The 25,697-nt window shown below is 38.0% G+C and overlaps 1 protein-coding gene across 1 annotated transcript; it reads left to right on the forward strand.

Moving 5' to 3' along the window:
* Positions 1-9,121: 9,121 nt before the first annotated feature.
* Positions 9,122-24,286, forward strand: LOC134136562 (prostatic acid phosphatase-like). The gene is made up of 10 exons (XM_062568477.1): positions 9,122-9,235; positions 10,539-10,634; positions 13,485-13,571; positions 14,245-14,397; positions 16,735-16,833; positions 18,535-18,630; positions 21,169-21,301; positions 22,587-22,669; positions 23,534-23,640; positions 24,124-24,286. Exons 1-10 carry the CDS (start codon positions 9,122-9,124, stop codon positions 24,284-24,286), a joined length of 1,131 nt encoding a protein of 376 aa, XP_062424461.1.
* The last annotated feature ends 1,411 nt before the right edge of the window (positions 24,287-25,697 follow it).

The following is a 25,697-nucleotide window of genomic DNA, read 5'->3' on the forward strand; positions in this document are numbered from 1 at the left end:
TCAATGGGTGTAACCAGACTATGTGAACAGGCTTACATTATATACATATAATGTGCACAACAGCAGTGTTTACTTATGGCTTGGGGAGTCACACTTAAAACTATTGAGCAAGTGGGGAATCCCATGAATCGCATGGATCCTCTTGTTACATGCCTCCAGGACACATAACTGATACCAGAGAAGCCATGTTCTGCGTAAATGTATGTAATGTGGATGAATTGACGTTGGGTTGACTGTGGGAGCAGAAACGATGACACTTCAGGGAAGAAGAATTAATACCTGCACACAATTCAGAGAAAAGGTAGGGAAATTCAGTTATTTAACTGGACAAGATAGCCAGGTCAAAATGCATTGCAATATTTATATAATCTTTACGCAATGTTCTGCTGCTGTAAATACCGAGTGTTGTTACTTACAAAACAGATCTGGAGAGACTGTTAAATACAGATCAGTCCCATTGTGTCTGTCTCATGATGCTGGAGCAGGATGGTAAATCCACCAGAAGCGCATTCTGATATCTGTCCATGGCATCCCTATTTTCCCTCTTCCCTAGTCATATCATTCCCAAAACTGCATTTATTTGTGATTTTCCCAGAAACTCACAGGCTGCCTACATCATTTTTGAAAACCTGGGATGTCAAGAATATTGTGGCTTCAGTAAGATATAGGTTCCCAGTAGCGTAATATTAACAGTTTAGAGACAGATCAAGTCATACTAAGCCTTCCAGTACATCATGAAATATTGCTTCCAGGAAATTAAAATTTCAGCAGCATGGTGTAGATCTAGATACTCTTTGCTTCACCAGGTGATAATGAAGGAAAAAATAAAGACGCCTCTTGAAAGCAATTATGTTAGCCCATTACTGATAGGAGGTGAAGAAAGTACAATGAAATCTGCCACAAATGACCATTCCAGCAATCAGCAAATGCTAGTAGTTTGAAAAAGAACAAGAAACTGAGCTATGTTTCAAAAGACAAAGACAAGCAGGCAGAATGTGACAGTGCATGAGAAAAAAAAATTTACTCATTTTAGACATGATTTTCCAAGAACAAAGTTTTACCTGTAACTAAACCATCTCCTTAAACTGATTTAGTAACTGATAACAAGCCCAAGAGATACTCCTAACCTGTCCTAGATAATTTTACCTGAGTGCAAGAGAAGGAGCTATACTTCCTTTACTTAAATGTATTCACAGAGCTAAGAAGAAAATTCTTCAATTGCTCATCTAGTTGGATTGGCAGCCTAATAGTTAAGTTATACATAAATAGTTAAGAAATAGATAAAGCTCCATATTTATTTTTACCTCTTCAGAATTAACGGATAAGGGAATATACAATAAATTTCTCCTCCTTCCTTCTTCTTTTCACCCAACAACTTTCAACAAATGTTCCCTGCAAATATCTTGGTCTCAAAGGCCAAGAACTGTTGCCTTGTGTAATCTGAAAAAAAAAAAAAAAAAAAAAAAAAAAAGTCTTATTGGAGATGGAAGCACTGCTGGATGGATCGGAGCTTTTTTTATATTGTCTCTAGGTAAAACTACTTATTTTTTCAGCCACATTTCCAGAGATGACTACATAAAACTTTGGTAGAAACTTCCCTCCCGAAAATAAGCTCAGGGCATACAGATAGGAAATTACAGCTTCAGTTACTAAAGTATAGCAAAACCTTATACAAATACAAAGCAGGATGCTGTAGTGGCAAAAGTTCTTATAACCTTTACGAGAGGAAGCGTGCTGACAGAATGCTAGTGATAAAATGCTAGTTTCCAGTTCACTGTCTGGAAGTCATTGCTATGAATCTGGTGACTCCAAAGCTAAGAGGAAATGAGGAACAGGAGATCTGAAAACTGTGTCATCTTTGAATATCATCATAACATGAAACAGAGAAATTCTGTGTAATTTTTAATTTAAGTAAAACTCAGAACTGAGGTGCATAGAAAAGGAAAAAAAAATCAACCTATGTGCAAAGAGGAAGAAAAGAAACTATGTTGGCCTAGCCTGCTTTTTGTGGCCACACACAATTTCTCTTGCTCTGCAAAATTAATCCAGACACAGCTCACTGTAGGACGATGCTGATGTGCTAGTGCGAATGAAATGCACAGAGAGAAAACTTATTTAAGGGTGAATACTGAGACTTTACAAAAACATTACCTATTTTTTCCACCTCTCCTCACCAAGCTGAGACAAGAACTGGGCACTGACTTTAGCAAAGATTCCTTCTGAAGAGTAAATGTGTATTGACAGCAACCCTGGCTCTGGGGGTGACAATCACTGAACATAACCTTTATGTAAATTTGGAAATGGGGCTATGCATTCTTGATGTCTGGCTGCAGTGCTGCTGTTCTGAGTTTCTCAAGATATTGCTAATTTCCAATGAGTCTCCTAAAAGCCTCAGTCAGGAATCTACCACAACACTCGCCCAAAGTACAATGAACGGAAGAGATCTTAGCACTAGGTGGCAATATACCTTTGCAAAATCACTCTGAGGCATCTGTACATGTATGCAAACATTTTTCCAAGTATTATACTACTTCTTAGCTCCTGTCAATGCACAATGTGTGTAGGTTTATACATATCACTTTCATTTGATTTTTACTAAAAATATATTTTCCTTTCATGCTCTTCCATTTTTTCCCATTGCTTTCTTTGATTTAAGGTTAGATGATAGCGTGATCTAGAGCTGACAAAACAAAAGAGATTCACAGCTTAACTGTGAAAGTTCAATATGAATTATTCACTATTCAGTGTGTGGAAAACATGAAAAATTATATGACGAACCTTGACCAACTCTATTTCACTCAGAAAAATATAAATCACAGCAAAGTTTATTTCTGTGGGCTACCGTCTAGCAACTATTGATGTCAATCAGAACATGAACCTAATTGCACGTCTGTTAAAGTCAGGAATCCTCTGGGTAGCATTTTTCTCCATTACCTGAAGTAGTAATCTTGGTTCTCCATTTTGTGCTTGTGCCTGAGCAGGCAACTTCTACTGAAGTGCAAGTCAATTACGCAGGTAAACAGGTCAATTAGTCGGGTAGAGCAGTCTGGACTGTACAACGAAGATCCAAGCAATTTGGCTGGCTTACCTGTATTTTTCATAGCCCGTTCCAGAGTGCTGGTGAAAGCACAATGTATTAAAAATCAACCCTATAAGCCCACACTTTATAAAACTACATCCACGTTATCATTACCAACTAAGCTGGCAACTGATGGCCAGCTTGGTTGTATCCAAGAACGATCAGAATTTGAAGGAAGTATTAACCTGTCTCAGCAGAGGAAGCAGCTAACAGAGGCCTTGGCCAATTCCCTGCATTACTTCAAGTCTATCTTTCTGTTACTGGCACTTCTTTTTCCACGGAAATGGGACATTGAAGTTGCTATTGCTCACCCAGCCAACTCCTCCTCCCCTCCAGCTCAGAAAGTAACATCCCAAAGAGAACGGTAGATGAAGTGCCAGTACCATTCTGTCTGTTCATCGTTTTAGCTCTGAAAAGGCTTGTTCCATGTTTTTGCAGAAGGCACATTTACATCTGTTGAGTTTCATGAGCATGTATGCGTCAAGACAAATATGAACAATACAGGACTATAGTAGGCATGAAAATGGTGTATCTTTATGTTGTACTTTGTAGAGGCAGAACAAAATACCAGACAAAACAATTCAATGTCACTTCCAAATTAAACAGTTGTCTTCCCAAAACAGCTGAATTTCTATTACCCTGATTTGTGATACTTATTCTAGCATGATTTAAAGTGAGAGAAACTGGATATACAACCTGAAGCAAAAGTATACATTCTGTTTGTAACAACCACATTGACTTGTCAATGAGAATTTCACTGTTAAAGGACATACTGGAAATGCCAAGGAGTGCTTTGAAGTGATATCATTGTGCAGCCAAGTTAGTATCAATATACACAGCGTAATGACATAAAAACAGTCTTCCATTGTAGCAGTTCTGATGGATTTTCATGCAGAAAATGCTTGTGGCAACATTTCAATCAACCACAACCCTCTTAAGAGCGCACTTGACGAAAAGAGATTTGTCCATAAGAAATCCAATCTCTTATTTGTGCATTTCCCAGTAAGATGAAGGGATCTCCGAAGCACAACAGCGCAGGAACAGAATGGAAAGGGGAGTAGATGATATTTCTGAAGCAAATATCCAATTTACTAATTCTTCACTCCTAATTTGAGATTTAGGTACTAAAAGGAAAACATCCACACAGGTGGATGACACTCATCACAATTAGAATCCACTATTATTCAGAAATTGCTGGCTTACATTTGATCCTAATTTAGATTTTTATACAAGACTTTCTAAAGATCATTTATAAAGAGCTTTTCTTTCAGTGGAGTAATTAAAAAAAAAAAAAAAAAAAGGTTTTTGAAAGAACACATCTTTCTTCCTTCACATATATTTGCATTTCAAATCTTGCAGCAATGTGCTAAGGCATGATCAGGAATCATTCCAGCTGAGCAGAACAATTGCTTTAATCATAGTTATTGTAGCCTACCTCAAAGTTAAATACAATTATTAAAATTGTAGCAACCCAAAACCCTCAGGTATTCTAGTGTGCACAAGGACAATAGCATGATGCTTGATTACACAAAAGGAGATTTTTGTTTGGACTTATGTCAGCACCTGGATGAAACACTTCTGGCTTAAGCCCAAGTGAGACAGCTGTGATGATGCCTGGCTGGAAGGAAATGTTCTCTTCTTCCAATATGAGACGTATCTCACCTCCCACTGTCAGAACAATGTGAAGCCTGATAGTCCCAAACAGCTCATCAGTAGTCTAAAGATCTTTGTCTCCGAGCAATTTGCTACAACATTAGCTCTTCCCTGCAGTGCCAGTCCGGTTATGTGATCCAGCCATCCATCACACGCAAGCAAGTGTGCTGTCAATCTGGGAAAAAGAAAGGAAAAGCGGGTTTTATTCTGCGCAGGATTCAGGTTTATGTTTCCTTGGTGGTCTAAGGTCAATATGAGCACAGCCACTGCGTGGAATAATACCAGCTAAAACCCTTGGTTCTGATGTTGTAGTCATCACCTGCTAAGAGACAAATACCATCAGCTGCTGCACCTTAATCTGCAACTCCTCCATATCAGTCTTGCTCCTCAAGTCACATATTTTGCAATGACAAAAGAGAATCACATGGAACTGGAGAGAAAGTGCTCACTTTTGAGAAAAGAGGACTTTACAGTGCAGCAAGACTCCAGATGAAGGTTGGATCTGGAATTTGGTCTTTTGTATGAATGCTAGGATCCATTTTTTTGATAAAGCTTTCTCACCAGAGTAGGTAGAGGAAATGTAGTTTAACATTCTCCATTTCTTCTATTTTGAAGCTATGGGACAGCCACTCAGCTGCTTGAAGTCAGTGCAGCTCCATCAAAGATAAAGAACTGTTCCAACTCACACTGAATGAGGATCTGGAGCAACAGATGTACATATCCCAAACACAGCCAAGAAAGGCAGAAAAGCAGAAAGTGCAGAGAAGAACATCAATAGAATAACAGCTGTGTAAAGCTTCAGAGAGATACATCTGGAGTAAGTCCATCTACCTCTGCTTAATTACTCTGTATTTGCATCAGAGTAATGGAGGAGAAGCTGGCCACTGTGTAGAAAAGCACTTTATCTCAGACTGATATCAAGAATGCAGCTTTGGCCCCACACAAAGAAGGCAATTGCCTAGGACTGCAGAGTGGCCTAAGAATAAACACAGCCCTGCTGCTTACAAGTCTGAACACTGACTGCTGTCTCCTGCTTTCTGCTGCCATTGAAGGAAGGACTAGAGAGTATGGGGCAGAAGGTGATGACTCCTTCCAGCAACAGCAAGAACAACATATGCAGCTCTCTAAGGCCCCTATTACCATTTCAGATGAGTTTCTTCGCAGGTTGCTGGTGATCCATTTTGTCCGTACTGCTGATAAGCCTTAAGCCAGCTCCAAAGGGCTGCATTCCTTTAACTCAGTTTTAAAATGGGTGGGAAGAGTATCACATGCTAGTGCTAAAATCATTAACAGAAAGCGTACATCTGATTGGGGCAGAATTCTTTCTGAGGTGGGGGATAACGTGTCCCTGTGACAGGGGCATGGTGACATGACATGTCTTTGTTTTCCTCCTAACATAATGGACTGAAGAATTCTATGTTAAGCATTAGTCAAATAGATGCAGCTGATACCTCTCTATTTAGCTACTGAGACAGTGATCTGGAGTTGTAATTTTTTTGTTCTGGTAATTAGCTTATTTTGTTTGAGTGGACAATATCCTCACTTTGCTCACTCAAGCAAGAGGCAAGTGGGTACACAGTAAGCAAGAGCAAATACTCTCACATTGGACTATTTAGGGGCAGATATAGCCCTGATCGTTTTGGGAGTGGGGAGGGGTGAGATGGAAAAGGCACAAAAACGGACATGGACACCGGCACTGCAAAAGCCACAGAGTTGTGACTTCAACACTAGATGCTGGAGCAAGTATCCTGCTAGGTGGAGGGGGGAGGAGGAGGGGAGGCAGGGTGGGAAGGCCAAAGTCCATCTTCTATCCTCACTTATTCCACACTGGAGTCTTCTCCTAGTACGGTTATTCAATTCAGTATGGTTATGCGATTCAGTACAAAGGACATAGAGGGCCAAATTTTTTCCTTTCCGATGAATGAGCTCTTAATACTCATTTTGAGTGTGAGTGGTTGAGCTTTTAATACACATGCTCACAATAACACATGCTCACAATAGCACTTTTAATCCATGCATCTACTTTGAAGCACAGAAGGACTGCGGATAAAACCTTATATTCTCTAAATAATGTTGAAGATCCAACAGATTTGCTGAACACTCTGAATTTTAAGACATCACAATACAGAACAGAATACAAAGCTGTATTTTTGCCTGCTTAATAATATTGTGTTTAACATGATCCCATAAACTACATACCAGGTTTATTGGTTAGATAAAGACAGATGATCCACATCTGAGATATTTTCCTTTTTATTTTCAAGGCAGTCAGGGAGATTCTTTAACCGTCTTAACAATATCTCCTCCCCTCCCATCTTTATCTGTTGTTTCGACAGTGGTTGCAGGCCTATTAAAGGATCAGTTACCTTGACTTTGAAAGTAGTTGTAGTTCTTACACCTCTCACTACCTGCAACAAGGGATCTCTGCAGGTGCCAGTTAGCTGCCAAGAAAGCACCATCTCCTGCTCTCTAGAATTTCACTCTCACAGTTTTATTCTCCCTCCACGACCTTCAGCAGAAACACAGTTGCAACGGTATGGTGCACTTACTTCGAAAAAGCTCCAACCCTTTATGCCATTCTTGCCACAGAATTAGCAACTCCAGGATCAGATCAAAGAAAACAATCAGCTCTTTTGACACTGCTATTTTGCTTATCTCTAAAATAAGAATAATTTCAATTTCCTTGTTACAGAAGTCTCATACAATGTGGGAGGCAATAGGTGCTTGGAAAAGAATAATGCTAAACATTTCTGTTCCTGTTGTGTACCTGTCCTTCCTGTTAGACTTATCTACCTGAAGAACTTCTGCCTAAAGAGCCCGTATGGGACCTTGTGGTCCTGAAAACTTGTCTATTTTTTCTCAGGAATATCAGCCTGTCTAATAAAAAGCACTGCTCAGCAAGGAAAGGTTTCTAAGGAGTGGCATCTGATGTCATGTCTTCTAGGAACAGCAGAACACATACTCTCCTCAAAGAGATTTGCAAAGTATAATGGCCAGTGGTGACAGCAAACTTCAAAGAGTGTGGACAGCTTTAATCAGTTAACCCAAATCTCCCCCAGGTCTTTCATACCAAAAGAAAAGAAAAAATCTCATTCTCAATAAATATGGGCAGCTCTCCATGTTCTTCCATTTCTGAATGAGTGGGTAAGACTTGTCAGGCACAAAAGCAGAAACGATAGATGAACCATCTTGTCCAACAAAGTCTGACCTCTGAATGCTTCGTAGAGGGATCTCTTTAGCTCCAGCAGATGTAAAAGTTGTGACATTGTTACTTCAGGAAAGATAATTGATTCCCCTAGGCAAGACCATATATAATAACTATGAGGGAAAATTTTGTTATTTGTGCCTTTAACTAGCTTGAGCTTATGTAATCCTTTTAGGTAGTGACATGATTGTTTTTCAGAAATTTATTTGAAACTACTGCATGCAGAGAACTTCTCATCACTAAGAAATTACTCTTGAATTTTGCATATTAACAGTGCTTTCATTAACACAATAATGTGACTGAGCATAGGCCAGTAAGCTTGTAGGATCAATGCTGTTTCTCACAAATCCATATCTGAGCTATCTTTTTTTTAATATGTACAGGAGAAGTGACAGAAACACCTCTTGATTTTTATATGCTAAAATAATGACAGTGTTTCCTGCAAAAGAAATGAGAAAATCCAAAATTTACCTAAAACTATGAAATTTTAAGGCAGAGTTCTTGACGATAATGACACCTTCTTTGCCGCTAGAGACATAGTCAATCTGCTGCTGGGTTGAAAAGTTCGTAGACATATCTTTAATTTTTGCAGTGAATTCAGACCTTTCCCATGCAGCGAAACCTCATGCTGCTATCTCTTCTAAAGACTAGAGCCAAATCTAGCAAAAACGTCAGAGATTCTTTATAGAAGAAGAACTATCAGTACTGTTCCTTCTCATTTTTCTAAAAAAGTATTCAAAGAAAACTGTGTGAGCATTAAGAATGAGGGTGATTTATTAGCTCTTTTGCATACAGCATCACAGAGCATATTTGCAGCATTCTCCCACTTCCGAGAAGGGCTGACAAAACCCAGCTTATAACAAAGGACAACTTCTAATTCTTTATGTTCAGCTGCCCTGCAAGTGCCTGGGGCAGGAATTAGAGGGCTCAGAGATTCCACCTCTTGTATACATGGGGCACAGAAGTAGAGCACAAGTGCAAAACACACCGTTCAATTCATGAATTTCCAGAGAATATGTACTTGGCTTTACCCCAAGAGGGGAAGAAAGGGAGGAGGAGAGGAGATCGGAGCCCATTTTTGGACTGAGCACAGCCAGCTCCTCCCCTCTTAGCCACATATCTACTCTATCACCACATGCAGCCACGGATTTCGGTGTGCAAAATAGGTGAAAGCTATCATCAGGATGAGAGCAAGACAGCTGGTGTGTGGAATTTGGAGTCTGTGTTTCATGTTCTGCCTTTTCTGCATTTTTCTTCACCAAACCACTGCAAAAAGAAAACTGAAGTTTGTGTCATTAGTAAGTAGATAGTTAATGGACAAATGGAATTTCTTCAAAATTTATCACTTACTGCTCTTCTCTTAGTCTACAGTGGGGAACAGGGGGTACATTATGAATACTGAGGTGTTCGCTGTGTATTCAAAACCCGCTACTCTATTTTATGAAAAGAATCCCAAATTTTAAATAAGATGTTGTGATTTTGTCTTCTTTTTGCAGTCCTAGATGAAAGTTACTGTCTGGATTGATAAAGACTGCCTTTTTTTACAGCAATAAGAGAGGAATTCAACAGAATTCTTCTTAAATTGTAAAACAGGATTCCATAACTGATTTTAACTGTCTGCAAAATTCTGCTGTGCCAAGGAAGAAAACAGTGGATAAAAAAATCAAATCAATAGTTATTATGTGAAACCCAAACTGATGTATATTGCATTGAATAAATGACACAGAATCAATGCTGTAAGCTAATGCTGTTTACAATGATTATAATGTATCTGTGTTTGTAGGAGGCCTGAATTTGGTCAGTTCTGAGTATTGTACGTGCATGTAAATCACACTTTTGCACTGCAGTTGTTAATTTTATTTATCCCTATTTTGACAAAATAAAAAAAGCTAGCAGTAAAAATTTAAAATGATATGACACACATCTACATGAATTATGCTGGACAATGTGAGAATTCATTGAATAAATGAAAAATCTTAATTTATCTTTATATATGTATCTTTTATATGAAGTGAAATTTCAGGGCAAGTTCAATGTTTTCATAATAGCAGTCTAGCCTCTATTTAGATATTAGATGACACTTTCAGCACCACTGGTGCCTGCCAACACAAGGCTTTTTAAGGATAATTTCCGCCAAGAAAGAGTGATTAGCAGCAGTCAACCACAGGAACTGTATTTAAACCAATAGGATTTTCTTCCTTCTGGATTCCTGGTTAGTCCTCCCAAAATATTGACATTCCAATATTTCTAAAAAAATATGTATATATTTCTATCAGTTTTCTGTCTAATTAATTTTGTGGTCTATACCTGTCAAAGTTTTCTGACCTCTCTAAAATCTCTAAAATGATGTGTAGTTTATATAACTTGCAAAAGCTTCTGCAAACTAACTGCTTTCAAACGCAGAGAAAAAAAGCTGCCACAATCATCTAAAAAAATCAGCCAAATGGGTATTGTACCTATCTAGACCCAAGAAAGTCATGAATATATTTTGCACCTGTCAGACACGGTACTCACTGTTGATGCACTTTCCCTGGGACCACACTAATTATAACCAGCATTTTAAGCACAGTAACATGAAAGCAATTCCATCTTTTTTATCAGGTATTTCGCCATGGCGATGATACCCCACAGGAGTTTTTTCCAACCGACAAGCATAAAGAAGTTGCAAGGCAGCAGGGATACGGACAGCTTACCAAGGTCTGTATGCTTACCTGGGCCAATACAGTTAAATTTTGCAATATGCTAGAGGTTTTGACATTTGTTTGTCAGAACTTCGTTTTAGTTTGGAGAAAGCCCACATTAGGTTGACACATACAGCTCTCCCACAGGCCAAAGAAGTTGCTAGGCAGCTACAGGTGTGAGCAGTCTCTGGTTTTAAATGAGGATTCCTGTTCAAAGCGTACACTGAGCTGCTGGATTACAGGCTGCTGTCTACTGAGAGGGCCAGGCACCAGTGACCAACACAGCTCACCTGAGACCAAGCACTTAGCTTTAGCTATCAGTAGCATGAAACAGTGGAAATGCTCGCAGAGTACTCCCCATCTCCACTGAGCAGGAGTGTCTCCTAGCACATGAGCTTCACAGCTGAGATCAGTACTGCTAGCAGAAACTTCTCCCAAGCTAGGCTAGCGAGAGCTGATTTAAAGTTAGCAGTTTTAGTGCAGGTATTGGTGGAACTAGGGCAGAACTGATTATCAGCTGAAGGTAGTAACTAACAGCAGCTAAGATGACAACTGCAGAGCCCAACTGTAGAAAGAGTCTTTCTTGAGTTAATTTGGGGGCTAACTGAAACTCTGCTTGCTTTTGTGTAATTGTATTAACGGTCTCTTGTGAATGGAGCAGAGGCTGAGCTCCTGTATGGTAGTATAGGTTCCAAGGAAATAGGAGGAAATTAAGGGGTTTTAACCCTACCCCTGCTTCACTCTCAGAAGTACTGCCTGTGCTGTGTCTTTGTCTTCCTCCTTTTCCCTACCCAGATATGTTGTGAGGATGGAAGAAAACAGTTGTTTGTCCAGGATTTTTGGAACCAAGCAGCCTCACTGAAGTAGCTTCAATGTGGAGTCTGGAACTGCCAGACACATGGCTATTCTGCATGCACAGCCAGACCGTGAGGTGCTTGTTTCTGTTGTAGGCTGCTGTAGAATGTTTGCTCATACACTTTATGCCAGCTGGTCTAGCACAATGCACATGTATTTCTCCTAGAAGAACTAATCATTTGTCACCTGTCCACTGTAATGAGACTAGAACAAGCTGCACAGGGGGTCCTCCTCCACTCCGTGCTCAGGAGGCCATACTGATCTCTGATGCAAGGTCAGGCCTATTTCCACACATGCCACTTCCTTCAAACGCACAGAAGGGTAATAGCTATGCAGCAAAGTTCAGTATCAGGTAGGAAGAAACACTGAATGTCTGAAAGGTGGCTAAAACCAGCTTCCTATGCCTTAACTCACCTATGACTCAGTCATTACACATATGCACTATGAGAGTGCAATGCTTGCTCCAGGCCACAAGGGTTCTGGAAGGCTTCAAGACCCAGGCATCAGGACTTAATAATACACATAGCAAGCAAGTTAGGGCAGAAGCCTCAGCCAAGCATATACTCTAGGAACTCTGGACACAATGCTCTAGCAACTAGAAGAGGTGATCACATTTATAGACTGGAGGGCATGTTTGGAAAGCAGTGACTCTGGAAAAAGTTCTAAGTAACCCACTCTGAATTCACAGTTGACTCTGCTTTGGACAGGAAGTTGAATTAGAGACCTCTTGAGGTCATTTTTAACCTGACTTATTCTATAATCCTATGACTTGAGAAAGGACTTTGGGAAACAATGGATAATCACTGTTCTACAGATCCCAGTGCAAGCAATGCTGACATGAGCGAAGTCAAATATATTGCAATTTAGGCCAGGAAACACCAGGTACAAGTAATAAGATGACAATATATAACATTACTGAAACCGTTATAAGGACAATGCATGCAATCTCATGTCATGTGCTTAATGCTGATAAATTGGAAAACGTTCAGTAAAGAGCTACAAAAATCACTTGAGGCTGGAAAATCCATTTCACTGTGAGGGCAGAGAACTATCATCTATTTAGTTTAACACAGAGATTAAGTGAATTGATTCTATTTTTTCAATTACTGTCTTTTGGGGAGTATGATTTGAATACAACAATTCTTAAAATGCAGGTATACAAGTGACCTTTTAAGCAATCAAGTCCAGTCTCCTGCCATGGCAGAAAACCACATCATACAGTCCAGGTTCATACATTTAACCAGCTCTTTTCTCCAACTAGTCAGGGATTTTTGCTCTCACTGCTTTCACTGGCAGGATGTTCCTGAACTTTGCCTTGATGGTCCTTCCAATTGCCAATTCAAATGTGCTCATGATTAATTTATATTCATTTATTTTAATATCAATATTGCTCTCCAGCTTGATAAGTTCTTTTAAAATAAGTTAAATTCTCACACTTTGCTAATCAAGTGCACAGCATTTTTAACTTCCTTAGAATTCATTCAACAAGTATTCAGGCACTCTAAGGTGAGACATTCAATCCTTTGCCTATGGTGAATGCCCTAGCATCACTACAGATATATTATTTCCTTCTTAACTCCATTTACAAGAAGTCGCATCTACCTCCACAACAGCCAGAAGTGGAGAAGGCTGTGTCTGCTTGTTCATTAAGATGTGAATTTCAAACACTGATAATGATCTCAGTCTGCATACAAGGTAGTCTGAATTTGAACATTCCCTTCTCTCCTTTTTCTCCAGTGGTTAAAGAAATTAAGTATTAATGAGACTGTGTTACCACAGTGTTCATGTTTCACAGTGAAAGCTGGAAAATGCTAAAGCTGAAGTTCCAACATTGGAAACACAGCCACTTCACTATATTTTCCTCCTGCCTTCTTTCCTCCTTCACTGTAAAAAGGAAATACTTTAAGGTCTCTACCAAAATAATATGAAAGATTATTTTATTTTTTTGGTTGTAGGACTAAATACACAGTACACATCCTGAGCTCCTTACACTATTCTGTTATTTCCACAGCTTGGCATACAAAAACAGTACGAGCTTGGCCAGTACGTGCGGAGAAAATACCCTCATTTCCTGAGTATTGCTTACAAGCAGTGTGAGGCAAGTATTGGATCTGGAAAGGAAGGCATTTTTCATGGATGCTAATGGGACTTTCTGGATGCATGAGGGTCTGAATCTGGTATGCTCTGAGTTCACTTAAAACATACAGAACTCAATGTGGTTTTGAAGTATCCCTGAAGCTGTGGCTTCACTTTTGTGCAGGCTGGTGGTTTAACTGAAAAGTACATATAGGGTGCTGTGTATGATGCTGTATATCAAGTTTAGCTCCTTCACTATTTTAAGGAAGACTGTCTGTCTTGGATATCTCTAATTCTACTCATCCATCTCCAGAGTGGATGCAGCTTTCATTTAGGGTCAAGTTGCTTAGTATATCCATGTTGTCCCAAACAAAGGGTGGTGAGAGGGAGTCAATATGATGTTTTTCATTAGGACTTCCAAAGGAACTGCTACCATGTTGCAACTCCCTTGCACACCAAATTTGTATTCCAAGGTCTTAGGCCAGTTTAATTCTCTTTCTCACTCCCCTTTCTATCTCAGGGTCCTTCTTTACCTTCTTACCTTCTTTACTCCATTTTAATGTCAGTTTCCCCAGCACAATATCAGTCCTTTTCTTCCTCCAACAAGAGCAAAAAATAATAATAATAAATAAAAAAAGAGGGAGGATATGCTGCAGTCACGACCACAAATAATTTATTTTCTTTTCTTGCTTCAGATTTATGTTCAAAGCACTGACTGTGATCAAACACTTATGAGTGCTCAGGCAAGTCTTGCTGGGCTGTACCCACCAACACAGAGCCAGATTTGGAATTCCAAAATCCTTTGGCAGCCAATTCCAGTTCACACAGTACCACTGTCACATGATAATGTGAGTACAAACTAGGATCATTTGCTTTTTCTTAATCACTAGTAAAATATCTAGGATATGAGATATGAGATGAAGGAGTAGAATAAAGGTGATGAAAAGTTTATTAAGTTACAAGCGTTATTCAAAAAGGACTAATAAGCTGAGTAGAAATATTGTTAGGAGTTTCCAGATGAACAGAATTACTAACTCCAGAGACATGGTGTTAATGAAAATAGAAGAAAAAAACAAGTTTTGAGGCCAGAAAAAAGAATTAACCTATGAGGTATGAGTAATACATTGTAAAGGTAGTAACAGATTAATCCCATACAAAGTGTTATCACAAAAATGACTTTCTCTATGAGTGAAAAGGAAGTATATCTATTCTCACTAGTACCTCAGCTTTTTCTGGTCCCTGGCCAAAAGAAAAAAGAAGAGAATCATTTTGTGATTCTCAATACAGTAAGAATTGAGCAACAGGATTATTCTTCATGCACTTTATGGGTTAGTAGAAAAAAAATAAAAGGGGGAAGGAAAGAAAATTCAGAGTTTTAAGAGCATGAGTTCATATGGCAAAATGTATTTATTTATCTACCTTTCTCTACTCCTCACCTGGGAGCTATAAGGTCTTGTGTGCATACCAGCTCTGTAGGCTGCACATTACTGTCCTAAAGGGGAAAGCTGGGTAGATTCAGAGCACTGGAACAGGTTGCCCAGAGAGGTTGTAGAGTCTCCTTCTCTGGAGATATTCAAGGCCCGGCTGGATGCAACCCTGTCTAACATGCTCTAGGTGACCCTGCTGAGCAGGGAGGTTGGACTAGATGATCTCCAGAGGTCCCTTCCAACTTTACTGATTCTATGATTCTGTGAGTGGTGTAGGAGTTCCTCATTCGTGGAAAAGCTATGGTAAAAAGCTATGAAGATCAAGGAAGATCAGGGTACAGTATAAGTCCAAGTTTAGGGGACAAGGACAGCATATGTGATGTGAGATAGACCGTGTGAGCTTCTAAGTCTAATTAACTTGGTTTGCAGTAGGGGTACCAGGTTAAGTAGGGACATGGAGCAGTAGCTCTCATTTGGGAGTGATGACACCATGAACGAGGATATGGAGATACGTATCTTCCTGTGTATGCACACAGCCTCGCACAGAGTCAGGAGCTGCTTCTGATAGTGTCACAGATGGTGGTACCCAAGCAAATAGTCAAGAACATTTGGCTGGTATCAACACCACTATCAAATTCAGCAAGCAGCTACTGTACCTTCTTCACATCTAGGGAAGCAAGTAAGTTTATTTAAACAGATCATAAAGCCATAAACACATATATGTTTTTCCCACCTTTTCCCATTATTTGTATTGTAATGTTACTCAGCTTTATCAGAAATACCTGGTAAGCTTGAGACCACAAGTATCTTTTCAGCCAAAACAAATGTCCATCAAATATTAGTAAAGTCATACCTGTTCATGAGCTTATGGTTAGAATTCAGGAATAGCTACCTACTTTCTCAAATAAATAGACCGTCTTTGTAAAAAGATTGAGGAACTGTCGTGATGTTTTTGCAGCTAATAATTCCTTCAGACTCTCAAGTTCTTTTTAAAGCTCTTCTTTGAACTGTGGGACTATATAGAATAAGATTTATTAGTGGAAAATGAACCCAAAGCACATTAGAGAAAAACACTAAGAAAATATCTGTTTCAACTTTTGTTTAGACTTATGTTTAAAATTTAATGAAAAAATTTCAAACAAGAATAAACTCAGTTTATCTCAGATAAAGGAATTTACAAATTCTTAAATCATTTCACTCATGTAATCTTTAACCTATGGAAAATCTTACCTGAAGTAAGGTTTTCAAACATCTCAAGAAAGACAAAATTGAGGTATAGAAACTTAACAAGTTTCTATGATGCAGCTGAACTGATTGGAACCATGGTTTAGTCAACTTCCTACAACTAAGTATGCACAAAGTCTCCTATTGCAGTCCAGCTGTTGCATGGTAGTTTGTAGCAAAAAGTTGGCGGTGTGTTAAAAGAAAGACTGAACACAACCAGTGAAATCATCTCTGAAGAAGCCAAGTACAAAGTAGTACGTGAGGGCTTGTGTTAGTCTTCTGTCCAGGGATGAATTTCATCTTGTGTGAATGAATCCTTTGAACTACTGCAGCTATTACTCCTCTGAATATTTAAAGATTCTTTTGTAATTGGTCATCAGTATGACTCTTCTAGACCTGAAGGTGAATATCCATATTATTTTTCAGCTTGTCATAATGAATGCAGCCAATCAGAACTACAGCCTAACAAGGCTATATTAAATTGCAGAACAAGAAGTGCCTTGCCTAACTAATGTTTTGCAATTTTCATTTCAGTTGCTGTACTTACCTTTCTCACATTGCCCAAAATACAATGAGCTTCTGAGAGAAACCTTTGCAACAAGGGATTTCCAAAGGCAGCTCAAGCACTACAGGGTAAAGTATTTTCAATTATGGAAATCTTATAATTAAAATGCATCACTCCTGGCAACATTATCGAATAGATAGGTCCCAAAAATGGCAGTCAATATTGTCCTTCTAAACCTCTAATCTTCGTAGCAGGTGTAGGCAACATACCAAAAAGAAAAACAATTACAACATTATAGTACCAGCTGAACTAGGTGATCCCTATCAATTGAAAATTGCATTCATAGAAAAGATAAATTATTGACTACCTTGTAAAAAACACTCTACCTACCTTCTCGAAGAACAGATATTTACAAAATAAAATCTCAGATCAAATCGGTGTCTCATTCCAATCTCTCTCTCTCTCTGTTTAGTCTTATGTTAGCAACTCCTGCTCTGACACCTCTCTCTACATTACTCTCTGCAAGTTCAGATTTCTCCTCTCCCACACACTCTCATGGCTCAGTTCCCTAGATTTTCTGTGATAGCCTCAGTGCATTCTTCAATTACCTGCTCATGTTTCATATCCAAAGTCTTTACTCAGGTGCTCACATATGTTTCCTCCTTGCTTCCATAGTATATCCCTTCCTTTCTCTCTCCACAACCAAACCCTTTGCCATGAGTATATAATCACTTGTGTAGTCCACTGCAATTTTTTTCTTCACAGGTTTATTCAAAATGGCTCTATAAAACTCATCTGTCTTTCTACCATCTTTAATAACTTATTCATCTCTGCCATCTATCATTGGCTCTGCATCTGGGTATTACAATCAGGCTAATCACTATTCCTGGTTTTACCTAGTTTATGTAGTGCCTCTCTTCTGCTCAGTATCATCAGACTGATTCTGTTTATCACTGTCCTTTTAACCCTTAAAAGATTAACTTCTACATGTTTAGAAGCCTTTAAGCACTTTTTGGCTTTCTGCCAGACTTCCTCAAATATCTGGATCCTTCTACTCTACTCCAGCCTGAATATTCCTACCACAAAGTTCCCCTGTACTTTGAATCTGAACTCAGATCACCATCCCTCTCTAGATAGAATAGGCCAAATTCTCTTAAAAGCACAGAAGAAAACCTTGATCTCTATAAAAAGAAAAGCTAGTGGCATATATCAGGTGTAAAACACATCTTAAAGCTTTCTTAATGGAAGCATCCTGTCCAATATCATAATTTCCCCATGAAGTGTTGTGTGATATTAGAGATCTAGGTTACTAAATTCATGATGTTCTGTAGGACTGAATCCACCATGAGTGGTGAAGCCATGAACTTGGCAATTCAAGAACAGGACAGATGCAGGAAAAAGGTCAGCTAGGCTGTTTGGGGAAGGGACGGGCCAGTGAGAAACACATACCAGAGTGCAAAATGGCTGGAGGCATGACCAAGAATGAGGACCTGTACCACTATAGCTGAAGAGGCAGGATGGCAGTTAGGGCAAGAAACAGGGATAAAAAGCAAGTTTTCACAAGCTCTTAAGAGCTTTTGTGCGAGCATTCATTTGGTGTTTGCCAGATAGTTATGAGAACAGGGCATGAGTGAAGGAAGAGGATCCACTTGAATAGGCATTGAATGGCCACCTGTGAATGCCACCGGGCATAAACTCATTGCTGAGGAGCGTAAGTGCAAAGACTCTTTTTTCTAAAAAATGCTATGTCCCACTATGGCAGTGTGCAAGAACGACATAAAAAGGCCCTGTGTCCGAAGTACAAGTTTGGGGTTTCTTTTGTCTTCCAGCCATTTCTCAAATTTTTAGCCACTCATGTGGGATACCCATTGAAGAAGCTGAACACTGAAAGAATTCAGAAGCTCTCCGACACTTTACAATTTGAGGTAAGTAATATATAAAGAAAATTCCTGAGGCTAATAGAAATACTTACACTTTCTCAAAATCAGTTTTCTCTCTTACTTTCATAATTAGTTTTATCTCTTATTTTCATGGTTTGTAAGACATCAAAAGAGGACAAGTCTGTGATTCCTATTTTATTTTCTGAACCACAGACAGTTTTCAGCTTCCTTTCCAGAAATTCCAGAAATTCTCTCTCATCGTCAAACTTGCAACTGAAAATCCTGTACACATACCATGACTTCGTGAGCCTGCTGTGGGCCATCCATCACTACAAGAAGGGCAAACCATGGCTAACTAAATCCAGCATCCTCTCAGTGACTGCATATCACAGCTTAGGGAAAAGTAAATTGGGTAAACTTGTCTTGTTACTCTTTCAAATCCCATCACAGAGATACAGAGGAGTAAAACACGTTGTTGGCAAAGAAATACAAGCATCCTTCCACAAAAAATTTATGCCCAAGTTGTGTAAGCAAGAAAAGTCATTATTTGCATTTGGGCATAGTAGACAGGATTTTCAGGAATTAAGAAGCCTTTGGAATGACATAAAAGGATGTTTGCACAAGGTTGGGAGGCTACTCTAAGCACACAGACTGGGCATATCACAGAGAAACATGGATTTTACAACAATGAGGTACTTTGATGCTTAACTTTCATGGGTTTCCGTCCTGCATTGAAGAATTAGGTTATCAGAGGCCTTACTCATTCCTTGATGAAAAGTCTGCTAACTGACTGGGATGTGTAAATATCCTAAATACTCCTAATTTAGCAACAAGCTCCACTTTAGGTCACTAAAGTTCAAATTTAGCTCGACTGAAGCAAGTCAAAATTGCAGGGTCTCGTGTTAAAAATGCTTTTTGTATTGTTGCAGGCAGCACTTTCTACATCCAAGTGAAAACATACCTATTTATAAATTCAATATTGACAATATATTGATAATAAATCAGTGAGGCCGTTTTAAGCTGGATTTTACAAGCAACATGTAATATTTGGGTGTGATACTAACAACAAGCTTACCTTCTGTCCTGTAGTTTCTGCAAAGGTCCAACTTTGGTCAATCCAGCCTTGAATGGAATGTTAGCCAGGGTCTTAAGTTAAATGAAATGTTAACATGTTGGGACACCTCACTGCCATTTCAGTGAAGTCACCCTTCCATATTGTCCAAACACAGAACAGCTCAACACTACAGGTTTTTACTGCAAATGTTATACCATACTGAGAAAAATCCATCTCACCAGAGAAGTGTACAAAATTACCAGCTGCCATCAGGGAGTTATCTAAATGCTGGAAGACTAAATCAGTTAGTCATGTTGTTTCCTCTGGTGTTAGATTTGATGAGTCTTGGTCTTTCATATTATTTAATGGAGACTCTGGAGATATCAATTAGGACATCTGCCACAAAAATCACTCTTACTCTTACAAGCATACAAAAACAGCCTTCCTATGTAGTTGTTTCAAACATGAAGCCACAGAAGAGTTCATCTCTCTGTATTAGTTATTATTGGCTAAGTACCACCTTATTTTCAGATAACTTGGAGATTGAGGTGCTCATTTGCTTACAGCACTATCTTAAATGGCATGCAAGTAGCCAGTTCTTTTCTCAAGACACAAATCAGATTTGTTAAAAGAAAAAGTAATGCATTGTGACCTGAGCTGGTTTAACCTGACATTTCTATTGTTTCACTTATTTAAACAAACTCTGTTGTTAACTAGTTGGTCTTTTCTTTAGTACTCATTGTTATGAGAATGCTCTTGCTGGTGAGCTCAGTCCAATGGCCCACATTCAAACAGGTTACAATGAACTAGAGGAAAGATAGGGAAATTGCTTAAACAGGAATTCAGTGCAGTGTGAACAAGCAGTGTTTGGTATGTTTTTTTTTCCTTTGCACTGTAACCATTAAAATGTCCTAGGCTGCTTTCCTAAAGAAAAAATACCCATTCCACTTTTGTTTGAGGACTGAGTTAGAATCTGATAGAGCTGGTGTAAATAGATATGAATTTCATCTATATGTCTAATCCCTATGCATATACTCCGGTACATTCAAATTGCAGCTACACATACTCCTGCTTGATCCATGGATCTTATCTTCTTCATTTCTCAAAGCTCCTGACCATTAAAAACTTGACATTTATATTGGATTTCTTTAAGTAAAGATTTCAGGATATAGAAGAAGGATATAGAAGGATATAGAAAAAGAAAGAGTCAGAAGACACTTGCAACTGACAATTGAATCAGCAGTTGGTATAGTCACCTTTTGCATAATAAGTGTTGTAACTAAGAAGTAACTTCTGTTGAACACTGCTCTTCAAATGTGTTTTAAGCAATGTAATGCTGTGAGAATTACACATGAAATATGTGTAATGTATATGAAAATATAGTCATTATTGTATTATAAAATGAAGAGAAACTTCTATTTGAGTGAAAAATTCAGAATTTGTTCTGACAAGCACTATGCGCCAAAATAAACAACAGCTAGCAGTAGGAATCAGAAAGAAAATAATCATTTTTTTTTTCTTCACTGTAGGATATTAACAATTACACTTTACCTGTGTGGGCTACTCATGGTGTCAGGACCAAGCTGATAAAGCTCTCAGAATTGTTATTACAGGCAGAATTTGGGTTTCACAAACAAATACAAAAATCACGTTTACAGGGAGGTAAGCTGAATTCTTATACCATTTAAAATCAAGAATACAATGGGAGAGCAGAAAATGAAGGATATATAATGAACTTTGCCACTGATTCCATAGTAGAACTATGAAAGATGTCATGACATGGATATTGATGATTAGCACTGAAAGATTTTAATTAATGGTAAGAGAGATGGTGATGACTCATGAATATCCTAATTCAACATTATAAAGGAGGCATCATTTTGATTACACTGTGTAAGAAATCCAGAAGTAATATGCAAATTCTTACTGGACTGAATAAAGTCTTAGTTTAATGTAAGCTACTATGTTTAACTTACAAAATATTAATTGTAATAAACTGTAGCATAGTAACATTGTTGCCTAAGAGTTTCATATTCCATTGCTGAGAGTACTAAAATGAGAGTATTAAACTGCTTCTAAGATTTATTCTGCTCAGTAGACAGTAGTTGAAATCCAGGAATTTAAAAAAATAGTTTATATCATATCCTTTTAACCACTCATTCATCCTTCACTCATTCTCTGTCATCCTTTTTGCATAATTTTATTTTATATGGCTGTTTAATCAGTTTCTGTAAGCCACAAGGACAAATCACAAATAAGCCCTGATTAATTTGTTTGCTTTTTTGGGAGCTGTAAGACATATAAAACTAAGTGCAAAGTTCAAACCTCCATTCTTGCTTCACTATTAATTGCTATTTAAAAATCTGCCAGTAACTGAAGACATAATTAAATCAAAGAAGTAATTGAAGTGTGTTTAATTCTTCTAGCAGTGCAGTCCTCATCTTAGGATTTTTCTTCATGGAAGATTCCAACTTTATGCTAAGATATCAGCATTGACACTGATTTAATTCATACAGTTTATCTTTCAATTTTTTACCAGTTAACTTAAACAAAATACAGTCAACCATTTGATATATGAAGGCACATAGTTCAAAGAAATTTTTCTTTCTGTGCCTGTGGAAATCAGAAAATCAATGGAGTTACACCAGAAAGAGGGCAATATTCATTACTCTCTTGCACAGCCCTCGCGGCACAAAGCAGCTGTGAAGGCTGTTTAACACCCTTTAGAATATTAGGAATTCCCAAGATACATTATAGGGAGTCAGAATCAGGCCTACTGTTCATAAAAAAGATTGTATCAGTCTTACTAGGGTACTACACAGAAATTAGCTATAAACTGAATTTAGTAAATCTGGTAACAAATGATGGTAAGATGGTAACAAATGATACAAATGTTAATGCAGGCATCTCCTTCAGTCATTGTCATTGCTCCCCAATTTTCTTTTAGGTATTCTTTTAAAAAATATTCTAAAACATATCACAGATGCTAGAAGACCTTCAAATCAGCAAAAGATGATTATGTATTCTGCGGTGAGTCCTTTCTCTTGCTTTTATGTTACATTTTTGCACTTATTAAATGCAGTGAAAGGCATGAATCTTCATTTCCTGCATGAAATACAGCTACAAATATTTGGTTTTGGTCAATCTTACATATCAGCAGATTATTTTCATTTCTTTAATGAGCAGATACTACTTTGAAACATGCGGCATTCCATTTTTCACCTGATGTTGCAGCTTATTTCATTGTAATACTGTTTTGATTGAGTAGAGATCCTAAATACCAAGCCTCAGGTTTTACTGAACTTTTATCACACAGATGATTTAGAAACAAACCTCCTGCCTGCTTCCTGCATCTTTTCCAGATGATAACGAAAAAAAAATTTTAGATAGATTTAGTTATTTGGAAGATGTTATGAAGGCAGTTTCTAAATAGTGACTTTCTATTTTTGTTTAGAATGTGCAAACTCTCTCACCAGAAAAGGAAATTTCTGGGTTGTTGTTAGCAAAAAGCTGTTTCTGATTGCAGCTAGAGCATGATCTATCAGATGCAATATCAGCCAAAGAGTTTTCTGATCTGATCTCAAATGTTTTTTATTTAACATGCAAAACCACAGGTTCTTATTAAAAGAAGTTTTTGCAGCTCCTACTGACTTTGATAAGAATTGCACATGCCTATGGCTTCTTAAACTTTTACACATATATATACTTTATACATTCATCATTTCAGTTTGTACATCCAATAAAGGACAGTATTTGATCAATATTACAGACAGCAGATGGCAAGTATTAATGAAGTCACATAAATATACAAATAATATGCTGGACACATTAGGCAATAGCTGTATGAAGTCATTTTCGGTATGCCTTTAACAGAAAGGTTTCTTGTATTTACAGCATGCAGCTACTATTGTTGCTTTACAGATGGCCCTCAATGTCTTCAATGGGAAACTGCCTCCTTACAGTGCCTGTCATTTTTTTGAACTTTATCAGGAAAACAATGGGCAAGTATCTGGAAAAGCTGTATTGAAAAGCATGAAAAGCATGTACTTTTTCTAAAAAGTAATTTATTTATACCTCAAACTAATTAAACTGGATACATAAGGTTCACTACATAGAAAATGATTATAGACTGATTTTAATTATTATAGCTGGAGTCAATTTAGTACTTACTGAAAGTAGCAGAATCACAGTACCATAGCCTGAAATCTCTCTATATATTACTACATCACAGTTATGAGAGTTTTTACTCCACTCTGTTTATATATTTAACTCCTTGACTCTCTACCAAGTTGACAAGCTACATGTAAATTGGTATTGACCATCTATTGGTTAAAAAGATCTTTTCAGTGTACTCATGGTATTATTAATAGCAAGGCAAATAAGCTTTATCCCTAAGCACAATGATTGCAACACAGAAGTACATTCTGTGTGGTTCTGCATGCCTAATGATTTTTTTTCTTTTATCTTTGTGTATTTTAAATCAGGCAATACACCATAGAAATGTACTATCGGAACAATTCTCTGAGAGATCCTCATCCACTCACCCTCCCTGGCTGCAAATTTCGCTGTCCACTAGAGAGATTTACTCAGTTGGTCTCACCAGTCCTAGTACACCACTGGACAAGAGAATGTAGGATTAAAACATAAAAAGAGGTAAGTCAAATGCTTTGAGCACATGCACTCAAAAGTAAAGTCAGGATTACACCCTGTCCTGCCAAGGGATCATTTGAAGTAACAATCTTTTTCAGAAGGGTCTGATATGAAATAAAAAGAAATCCAGATCCAATAAGACAGAATTATATCCATAACCATAATTTTTACTCCACTGATATATTTATCTACAGCAGCTAAAGTTTCTGGTGAAATGGAACCAATGTTTACATGGCTGATTACACTCCAGGATACTCCTTTTTTATTTTTTATTTTTTAGCACAGTCTAAAAGAACCTTCGGTTACTGAGGAAGCAGATCTCAATGGACTGAATTATGTTAATCCACCTTATCTTCTCTAAATGTAGAGTATTTGTCCAAGCTGACAAACAATATTATGCGTTCCTTTGATTTTAGGGAACATTTAGAGATCAAAACAGACTAATATTAATAGTATACCAGGCTTATACTTCCCAGAATATCAAATGTATACAGACACACATTGGCAACACTAATACACTCCCCAGTAGGATGTTTACATTTCCAAATCAGGATTTCTAATTTTCCATTTGACCATTGATGATATCTATATTTGCAGAAGGCGGGAAAAGGAAGGCAGAGAATTACACTGTTTTTCTTGTATCTAGCTCTATATTCCTTCAGGAAGATGAGGAACAAACAGGCCCCAGGATATCAAATCTCCTCCTTCACAGAGCAAGCCATGTAACTAACCAACTAAATACACACAAAAAAAATCTCAACCTTATAATCAAAATCTGTCATTAATGAAGATCCAATTGTTTAGCCTTCAGTTTCAGTACAAGGGCTACACATTGCTTCAATTCTCAAATTTTGCTAAAATAAGAGTCAGATGGAGTCAAGCCTCTTACATCAAGCATCACCACATGACTCCTTTCATCAGTAATACTGAGTGCACAAAAAATATATGAATCATGTAAGAGATCAACAGAATATCCAATTAAAATTTGCCATATCATCATATCAAAATTAGACAGTTTCCCCTATTTTACAATGTGTGAGAATGGTTCCATCTCAGCAACTGTAGGGGCCAGATCCCAATTTCAGGGCTCATAACTCTTCCTGCAGGCAGAAGTTTTAGATTCTCTGCTGTGTACACAAATGGTACCCAAAAAAGGTGGGAATCCGGGCACACTGCCTTACAGCCTGCACAGTGCAGCAGGCTGTCAGCTGGACTGTACAGCACTAAATCACAGCGAATTGTAATGAGAAACATTACCAATTCTGAATGAATGCATATTGACTGGATCAATTGAACTCTAACAGCAGGAAGCTAAACCAAGCTATAGCGGAATACAAAGAGTTTACAGGTCACATTCACACCTAATACACACAACCGCAACATCACTGATTACAGCAGGTTCCGGCTT

Source organism: Rhea pennata, chromosome 2 (assembly GCF_028389875.1).
Source record: "Rhea pennata isolate bPtePen1 chromosome 2, bPtePen1.pri, whole genome shotgun sequence".
In the NCBI taxonomy this organism is placed as follows: Eukaryota; Metazoa; Chordata; class Aves; order Rheiformes; family Rheidae; genus Rhea; species Rhea pennata.